Source organism: Budorcas taxicolor, chromosome 10 (assembly GCF_023091745.1).
Source record: "Budorcas taxicolor isolate Tak-1 chromosome 10, Takin1.1, whole genome shotgun sequence".
Classification (NCBI taxonomy): domain Eukaryota; kingdom Metazoa; phylum Chordata; class Mammalia; order Artiodactyla; family Bovidae; genus Budorcas; species Budorcas taxicolor.
This window is the reverse complement of record NC_068919.1, coordinates 78,811,884-78,821,460: the sequence shown is the minus strand read 5'-3', so window position 1 is coordinate 78,821,460 and position 9,577 is coordinate 78,811,884. Positions and strand designations below refer to the sequence as shown.

General features: G+C 52.9%; 1 protein-coding gene across 1 annotated transcript; it reads left to right on the top strand.

Moving 5' to 3' along the window:
• Positions 1-271: 271 nt before the first annotated feature.
• Positions 272-8,892, top strand: ZFP36L1 (ZFP36 ring finger protein like 1). The gene is made up of 4 exons (XM_052646466.1): positions 272-337; positions 2,500-2,504; positions 3,430-3,619; positions 6,070-8,892. Exons 1-4 carry the CDS (start codon positions 278-280, stop codon positions 7,027-7,029), a joined length of 1,215 nt encoding a protein of 404 aa, XP_052502426.1. The 5' UTR covers positions 272-277; the 3' UTR covers positions 7,030-8,892.
• The last annotated feature ends 685 nt before the right edge of the window (positions 8,893-9,577 follow it).

Below are 9,577 nucleotides of genomic sequence, written 5' to 3'. Positions count from 1 at the left end.
GAAGCGCGGGGTCTGATCTGAGAATTTGGGCTTTTTTTTTGCAAATGACTTGACGCTGGGAAAGAAGGCGCAGCATAGCAGCAGCCCGTCGCCCCACACTCTCACCTGCCTCAAGATGCGCCCAAACTGGCCGAAGGAGTTTGTCCGTCGCGATTCCCTAATTCTGAGGACTTTCACTTTCCTCTTTTCGTAAAACCTAAAACCCCCCAAGCCGAAAATACCTGGCTAGCCCCTCCTCGCTTAGGCGACTGGCTCCGTGTGAGCGGGGAGGGCCCGGATGTCGGGCCCAGGACAGCAAACCTGGCCCGTCGCCTCCCGGTCGGAAAAGGTAGTGCAGGTGACTGGGCGGCGGCTCTGGGCCGGGCGCGGGCGAGGAACCCGAGGGCTGAGCGCAGGCGGCGGAGGGCCGCGCACGCCTCCCGTCGGGCTTCCGGCCCGGGTCGCGGCTGGCTGCCGTTCTCCCAACACCCGGCACCTGCCGAGCACGTACGGGGCGCGGGGTCGAGGGGGCGCGCAGGCCGGCTCTGTCCCTCCTCCGCCCGGCGGGACGCTGCTCCCCGGTCCGCCGCGGCTCGGATGCCAGGTCAGCGAAGGGTTAAGGAGGCCGGCTCCCTCACCCTTGGAAAGTCCCCGAAATGACGTTGCAACCCGACAATTAAAAAAAAGTTTAATTATAGAGACAGGCTCTGGGAGTTGGAACAAACCCGGTCGGTCGGTGGGGCCGGTAAACAACTCCGGAGCGAGCGGGCCGGGCTGGACGCCGCCCGCGAAGCCCGCGCCCCTGGGAGCGGGGGAGGGGAGCGCCCTCCAGGAGTTGGGAACCGAAGGAAATTCGAGGAATCGGCCTTCTTTTGGCGGGGGGGTGGTGGGGAGTGGAAGACTTTTTAGCTAGCCCGCGGAGCCAAGGCCCCGTCATGGTGCTTTTGGCGGGTCCCGCAGTCGTGGGGGTTGTGGGGGGAGGTAAGAGGCGCCACCTGGAGGAGGGGGGCCCTGGGTGCGGGTCGGGACTGGCCCTGGGCCCCGCCCGCTCCGGGCCCCTACCCCCTGACTTTCCACCCCCGCTTCTCCGCCCCTCCCCCGTCCCCCCCCCTCCCGCCCGCCCCGAGCAGAGCTTCGCGAACCCTCCAGATTTAAAGACCAATGGGCCCTTTTCTTTTTTTTTTTTTCTTGCGGGGAGAGCGGGGGTATAGAAAACTGAAATACCTTCACATCAGGACGCAGACTAACCTTGTGGTTTTAACGCGCACCCTATTCTGTCCTGAAATCTGGAACTCATTACCTCATCACTAAGAAACTGCACGAAACCGCTCCCCCCACCCCCTCCTCGAAGCGGGGACGAGAGAGAGCAAACAGCCCTTTAAGAAAGAAACCTACATTTGAATGATTTAAATTAAGGTGGATGGAAGTTATTTCCCCTTCTGGCGCTTGCCAGATTTCAAGAAAAGCTGAAAAATGGGAGCAGGGGGAGGGAAGCAACAGGCAAAAGAAGACACCAAAAGAAGAAAAGCAAGGGGGCAGCGGCCAGGTTAAAAATGGGGGCCATTAATTGAAGTCACAGGGGACAAATAAAAGAGCGGACTGGGGATCACATACATTGCACATACATTGGTTCATGGCTGCAGCAAAGGTGGTGTGTTTCATGAAGATGGAAAAAAAAGACAACAGGTTCCTAAAACAGTTGTGATTTGCAAGGTTTCCGGGTTTGCTCGGAAGCCGACAAATAAATAAGAAATACAGTAAAAATATGTGTGTGGTGGTGGAGGCGGCGAGAATGCGACTCCAGCGCTCTGCTCCGCCCGCCCGGACCTTTTCAAAGAAACGTGCTCATAATGGGGTGACCTAATTACATCGCAATGGAACCCGCTCTTAGCCACTCAGCGCACGGGGTTTCATAACAGACCCGGCGGCCTCGAGTGCTGGGAAGAAACGTGCGAGGGCTGAGGAGGCGGCCGGGCACGCGGGGAAATAGGAAAGAAACGCAGCCCTGCGGTTTCCACCTCGGTCTGTGGGGGACGCATTCGCAACTTTTTATTTGGGTGGGTGGAGGGGTGTCCGAACAAACAGTAAATAAATACATACTTTCCAATTTTCAGAAGAGTAATTGCCAACTCGAGGCCTTTCGGTTTCGAGGATCCCATGCCCCCCTCCCCCCATCCCGCCAAAACAGCGCAGTGTGACAAGCCATATGTTCCATTCCCGTGAGGGCGGGGGAGAAGCAACAGTAAGTGTCGCCTCCCCCCATCTTTGTATCTCCATTCTTACCAAAGTAACTTTTTTTTTTTTTTTTGGTTCCAGCGTCTGTGGTGTGTATACGTGTTGCTTAGGGAGTTTCGGGCGCAGCCTGTGGTTCAGAGCGCGGGGCAAGTTGTGCGTTGCTGGGTGATTTTTTTTCGGAGGTGGGCAGAAGGGCGTTCGTGAGGATTCAGGTTTGTTTTAGAAAACTATTTAAAGATTGCTGCGTGCAATAAATACCACTCCCAGGCCTGTGAAAACAAACAGCCCGGGCGGGGGTCTTTTTCGTGGAGCACCCCCACCACCCCGCCCCCCCCCCGCCCGGGCCCAGACTTGGAGGGTGTCCGCTGCACAGCGAACGCCAGTGTAGACGCGAGCGGCGCGCGAAATCGCTTGGTGCTCGCCGTCGCCAGGCCCGGTCCTCCAGGGTGTGTGTGTGTGTGTTTGGGGGGGGGAACCTCCTTAATCCTTGTCCCTCACCCCCACCCCTGAATAAACAAAACCCTAGACGTGAACGCTCTGTGCTCCCCTTATTTCCAGTTTCCTCTCCCCGTGGGATTTGCGGAGGGGAACCAAGGGCTGAAAAGATCCCGGGGAAAGAGTGAAGTTGTGCGGAAACTTAGAGAAGTTTCAAGGGAGATCGGCACAAGATGGAAACCGGGCGCTTAGGAAGGGCTTCTGCTCCCGCTAGCAAAAAGAGAAAGTCGAGCCCGCCTTCCTGCCCTACCAAAAAAAAAAAAAAAGAAAAGAAAAATAACAACACAACAACAAGAACCCCGAAGAGTGTGGAATGAGTGATGTCACAGAGCAGCGCTCGCAGGCTGACAAAAGGGGGGCGCCCCTTCCCCACCCCCCGCGCGGCCCCAGAAAGGGGCGCCGGCAGCCCGAGGTAGACAGGCGAGCGGACTCGAAAGTTTTCCTCTTTAAGAAAAAAAAAAAGTTGTGCGCGGCTCGCAGTGGGTTTTTTTTTTTTCCCCTCTTCGCCTTCTTTCCTCGTCTCCCCTCCCCCCTCTTCCTTTTGAAAGTTTCTTTTTTTTTTTCCCCCGAGTTTGACCGCATGGCTGATTCAACTTCAGTGTCAATCAACTTTTTTTTCTTCTCTTCCTCATTTAAATAAGTTTAAAGCTCCTCCTCCCCCTCCGGCCCACCAAATCTGAAACTTATATAAATTGGGCTTCGCGCGCCGCAGCTCGGGAGAGTCGGAAAGGCGAGGGGCGCCGGGAGCAGGCGTGTGGGACTCCTGACCGGAGAGCCGGAGGCTGCGCCTTCCCCGCACCGGGACCTTCGCGACACACCAGATCCTCGTCCCTGCCCCGCGCGAGCGCCCAAGATGACCACCACCCTCGTGTCTGCCACCATCTTCGACTTGAGCGAAGTTTTATGCAAGGTAAAGTGGGGCGCAGCGCTTGCTTTTCAAAGTCTTTTTTCTTTTGTCCTCAAAAAGAATCTCCAAAAGTTTAGGTCTGGACAGGCAGGGGTGGGGGAGAGAAAGAGGCGAGATGGTTGTTTTTTCCGCCTCATTTTTCTCCCCAGTTTGAAGGAATTTGGCTTTCTCCTCCCCACCCTTTGCGTTTCAACTGTTCTGGCGGGGATTACCTGGGAATCCAGAGACCAGAGTTTTAGGGGCGCAGTGTGCGTGGGGGCTGCCCTGGGCAATGTTTGGGATTGGGGCAATTTTTCGGTAATTCTTTTCGTCCGTGACGTGCCACTCTTGAGCCCGGCTTTGCTTGTCCGCTGCGTTTCGGGTGTCGCCGCTCCCGGGAGGGAGTTCGAGTCTCTCCAGCCACTTTGCCGGACTGCAGGTCGGGAGGTGCGGGTCCCTCGGGAAGGAGAATCTCGGGGTGATGTTTTGCTGGGTGATTTCCCCCTCTGTTCTGGAGAGGCTGGGGATCTGCGAGCAAAAGGCCAAGAGTTGTGATTCAAAGGATGTTGTCAAACGAGTTTGCATTGGGACTTCAGTTCGCCCCAGCTCGACAGGCTTCCTCTTGTGATAGCCGATCGTGCTGCAAACTTTGGGGGTGAAAGTGGCACTCGGGTTCACCCGCTTTCCTCTTTTCTGAGAAAATGAGATTCGTGGATATGGACGGGATTGAGGGGGGGCGGTGGGGGAGACACGACGACAAAATGCCCGTCTGAACTCTAGGGTCTTCGCGAGGAAGGATTTAATGAGGGCCTCCTTAAGTCGTATAGCTTGCCAGCCGGTGTGGAAAAAGGCGAGTTTTAAATCCGAAATATTTATTCCAGAAGTGCAGTTTAAGGGTATATAACAGAAGCCTGTGGATGTTAGATTTTTTTTTTCGCCCCCTCTCCCCAGTTTGAAAGAGAGAAGCTGCTTGGCTACTTTTAATTGCTAAAGTGTTTTGCCTTCTTTTAAACACGTCGAGTCATGTTGCTGTCTTTTCCTAGCTTGCTGCTCCAGTCGGTGCAGCTGCCAGGGCCCCAGGGCTGCAGGGTTGGGGTGCAGGGACACCCTGGAGCTGAAGAGCAACATCAAAAAGTTTGAATTTCAGTTTCCTTCCCTCCCTGTGCTTTTCCAAACTTCAGTTGCCCTGGCGGCTGCCTGAGCTAGCCGGCACTTCTTCCTTCTTTTCGCGGCTCTCTAGCTCTTTGATCTATTTCTCTTTCTCTTGCTCCCTCCCCCCTCAGGACTTTTTAAATGAACCTCATTGTTGGGAACTGGCTCTCCACTTGGTTCCTGTAATCCGCTCCAGGGGTGGTTGCTGTTACAGATTCCCGATCCCCCGCAGCTGATCCTAAGGGGCCAACTTTAGAATTTGCACAATGACACCCACATGGGCCTGGAAGCCAACTCCCAGGTCCCCTGCTCACACCCTTTCCAAATCTTGGGTACAGGTTGGGCAGGTGAATTGAGTCCCATTGGAACAGAGACCTGCCTGTGGTGCCTCTGCCCCCCGCCCCACCTCCCCCACGTCCATTATTGACTGGGAGGAGGCTGGGGGGATTTGGTGCTTTCCTTTTCCTTCCCACCTGCAGCTTTGCGTTAAAGATTAAACACTGGCGCTCTTATCCAAGCCTGCTCTTGCAGCCAGGAGACTAACTGCAAACGCATCCTCTCAGCGGAGGGGGTGGGGTGCGCAGTGAATGGTGGGAGAGATCATTGTAGAAGTCTCCCCTTCTGGGAGCATGGGAGTTTTGTATTCAGGGATCACATCCCTCTCCCCGTAGCCGCCCCCCCCCCCTCCCCCCAATCAGGGATTTCTCCTCTAGCCCCTCCCTCTCCCCTCTCAGCAGCAAGGTAAAGTGAAGGCAGTCTGGAAACCTGTTGCCAAAGCAATAGGTCGCTTCTGAAGGAGGAAGTTGAGAGTCTTCGGCCAGGCTGTGTGTTTGTGTGTGTGGGGCCGGGGTAGTCGGTTAAGCAGGGACTGATTGAAAGGAGATCTAGCCCATAGTCTCCTGCGGTTTACCTTTTTTTGTTAGGAGGGTGGGAAATGAGTTTGTGAGTTGTGTGAGATATTTTCAACTGAGGAAGGTGAAGTTGGATTTTCTGGATGAAAGTGGTAGCTTTGGGGACAGGATATGACAGTGCATTCCAGGGATCCAGGGATTGGCATGGAGTAGGTGCATGTGTGAAACAATGCCTCACATAGGCCAGGATTTTTGTGGTTTCTTCTGCCTGGGACCAAAGTAAACCCTCTGGGAAATGGGAGAAAGAGGAGGAAGGGGCTTGCCAGGGGAGAGGTGAGGATGGTGAATTCCTTTGAGAGAGAGGGAGCATTTCTGATCGTGGAGGGGGCTGCCTTTAGGGGGTACTCTTCTTGGGCCTGGTGGATGGCCTTTGCCGCTAACCACAGTCTCTCTCCTCTCTTTCCCCTCCAGGGTAACAAGATGCTCAACTACAGTACTCCCAGTGCCGGGGGTTGCCTGCTGGACAGGAAGGCGGTGGGCACCCCTGCCGGCGGGGGCTTTCCCCGGAGGCACTCGGTCACTCTGCCCAGCTCCAAATTCCACCAGAACCAGCTCCTCAGCAGCCTCAAGGGTGAGCCAGCCCCAGCTCTGAGCTCTCGGGACAGCCGCTTCCGAGACCGCTCTTTCTCAGAAGGGGGCGAGCGGCTGCTGCCCCCCCAGAAGCAGCCGGGAAGCGGCCAGGTCAACTCCAGCCGCTACAAGACGGAGCTGTGCCGCCCCTTCGAGGAGAACGGAGCCTGTAAGTACGGCGACAAGTGCCAGTTCGCCCACGGCATCCACGAGCTCCGAAGCCTGACCCGCCACCCCAAGTACAAGACGGAGCTATGCCGCACCTTCCACACCATCGGCTTCTGCCCGTACGGGCCCCGCTGCCACTTCATCCACAACGCCGAGGAGCGCCGTGCCCTGGCCGGGGCCCGGGACCTCTCTGCTGACCGTCCCCGCCTCCAGCATAGCTTTAGCTTTGCTGGGTTTCCCAGTGCCGCCGCCACCGCCGCTGCCACGGGGCTGCTGGACAGCCCCACATCCATCACCCCACCCCCCATCCTGAGCGCCGATGACCTCCTGGGCTCACCCACCCTCCCCGATGGCACCAATAACCCCTTCGCCTTCTCCAGCCAGGAGCTGGCGAGCCTCTTTGCCCCTAGCATGGGGCTGCCCGGGGGTGGCTCCCCAACCACCTTCCTCTTCCGGCCCATGTCTGAGTCCCCTCACATGTTTGACTCTCCCCCCAGCCCTCAGGATTCTCTCTCGGACCAGGAGGGCTACCTGAGCAGCTCCAGCAGCAGCCACAGTGGCTCAGACTCCCCTACTTTGGACAACTCAAGACGCCTGCCCATTTTCAGCAGACTTTCCATCTCAGATGACTAAACCAGGGTAGGGAGGGACCCCCCTGCCTGCTCCCCTCCCCCACCCCCTCATCCCCTCCCCACATCCCCTACCCTTACCTCCCTCCCCTTCTGATTCCTGACAAACCCCTACATTAACAAGGTTAAGCTCAACCCCTTTCCCCCAGAACCTTGGAATGCCCCCTCCCTCTCCCCTCTTTACACCCCACCCCCCAACATAAGGACAAGTCAGTTTGTCAGTAGCTTCCTCTGGCTTGAACCCCCTCGATTTTTATAGCCCACTTAACCATGCATAACAGACAAGTCCCATATTTGTCAGTAGATGCCTTTTTTTTTTTTTACCCCCGCCCTGGCTTAAGCCTTAAGTGCCAAATCACAAAAGAAAAAGCAGTAACAGTTTACAGAAGCAACTTAGTGCCTTGTAATCTAACTTTGTCACTGTGACTACATTACCTCTTCAGCGCCAGAGGGCACCCGTGGGCCTCCCCAGAGCCTCTGCCCAGGGGGAGGGGGAGGTGGGGGGGGGGCATGTAGAACCAGCAGCTCCCTCCACTGGCAACACAATTGCACCTTTCCTTAATTTCAATCTCCTACACACTTCTTCCCTCCCTCTCCCTGGTAGCCCCCACGCCCCCCTCGGGAGAGTTGTTGCGACTTGGGTTTTTGGGGAAACCTGTCTTGACGTTCAAAACCTTTTTTCTTCCCGACCTGAACCTCTGTTGACTAATCTTGCCTGGGTTCGTGTAGGTCTGCAGGAAGGAAGACTGCAAAAGCGGATGAAGATTGTGACATAAGTGGGACTTTGTGATTTACTTTTTTTCTTTTTTAAGTGGGGAGGAAGGGGAAGCTAGATGGACTATGAGAGACTTGATTTTGGTGCTAAAGTTCCCCAGTTCATATGTGACATCTTAAAAAATAACAACAAAAAGAGAGAAAAGCTTAAAAAAAAAACATGTAAGTGGTGAGCAGTTAATGGTATTCATTCCACATACAATATCTGTGTAAAACGATTTCCTGTAGAAGTAGCTTTAATGGTTTTTGCTCTAGAATACCGTAGGTCTATCCTTAGAGCACTCACGCCATGCTTTTTTCCCTGGGTTTTAAACTTCATATAACTTTCAGAAATTGGAGAGCAAAAATTTTGCTTGTCACTGCACATCAATATAAAAAAGCTTATTTAACTTATCAAAACGTATTTATTGCCAAACTATGCTTTTTTTTTTTGTTAATTTTGTTCATATTTATCGGGATGACAAATCCATAGAATATATTCTTTTATGTTAAATTATGATCTTCATATTAATCTTAAAATTTTGTGACGTGTCTTTCCTTTTTTTCCACAGTTTTAATATATTATTCTTCAACGACATTTTTTGTAACTTTACACTTTTTTTTGGTTATTTTATTTTAAAAAAATGAAAAATTAATTTAAAAAAATGCAAAAAACTGTTGGATTATTTATTTTAGAAATTTCCCCCCTTTGTGTTGGACTGCAAATTGAGTTTCTTTCTCTTTTGGCCTTTCACAACTAGGACTGAGAATGTATGTAAAAGTTCTGTGACAGTACAGAAGGAAAACAACTTTTTATGTATAGCTTCTAAAAGGGAAAAAAAAAAAAAGAAACCCTTTGACTTCCACGTGCCCATCTTAAGACATTCCGATTGCAGATTTGAGGTTCTGGATTCCAGGTTTTGGAGTTTTCCAATGTTAATACAAACAGAACTGGCACACCACACATTAAGATGAATGTAATTATTATTCCTCTTGCTGGTCACTACCGTCGCTTTCTATTTCTCTTTCTTTGTGTGAATTTATTTAAAAAAAAAAACTTTTTGTAACGACTATTTGCAGTTTAAAAATCAATAAACCCATTTTTTTCAAGAAACATCGATGGTGAAGCTGGTTTTGCTTGCTTTGGTTTTACTGTGCCTGTAGGCTTGTCCTTTGTAGATGAGGTAGGTGCTAGGAAGGGGAGGAGGGGAGAAGGGCCCTGGTTGATTTCTTCTAGTCTTTAACAGCTAAACCAGTGGCTGGTTCCTTTTGTTGAGGTTGGAAGTCTGTTGAGCTTAGAGGGGATGGTGTGGGGGTTGATTGCAAAGCAGCCTGTATTTGTATTAACCTGCCCAGTTGTTGGTTGTTGACTAGGGGCCAGCCTTATCCACGCTGTAGCCTCGAAGGTTCTTCTGGAGACCTGAGGCATGGGGGCTTCCAGTCTTCCCTGCTTAGTCTGTGGTCCTAATGTTTGGGGTGCTGAAATGATAAGAGGGGGATGTAGCAACATGGCACTCCAGCAAACCTGGATTTGTTCTTTTATTTGGGCGCTTCCAGCCTTTTTTTTAATTTTTGGCTGTGCCACCTGGCACATGCAATCTTAGTTCCTAGACTAGGGGTCAAACCCACACCCTTGCATTGGGAGTGTGGAGTCCTAATCACCAGACAGCCAGGAATTCCCTCTAGGCTTGTTTTTCCCTGCAGGAGATGGACCTGAAGCCCTAGCCTCTTAACACCTGTGTGGGGTGGGTATGATGAACCACTGTAGACTCATGGGTTTTCAGGGTGGTGAGGGGCTC

What these genes read in the sequence shown, in the direction of transcription:
- ZFP36L1 (XM_052646466.1), top strand. Translation starts at nt 278, where the DNA reads ATGTCGGGCCCAGGACAGCAAACCTGGCCCGTCGCCTCCCGGTCGGAA. An exon ending in TGAGCGAAGTTTTATGCAAG is followed by an intron (nt 3,620 to 6,069) that starts GTAAAGTGGGGC and finishes TTTCCCCTCCAG; the next exon opens with GGTAACAAGATGCTCAACTA.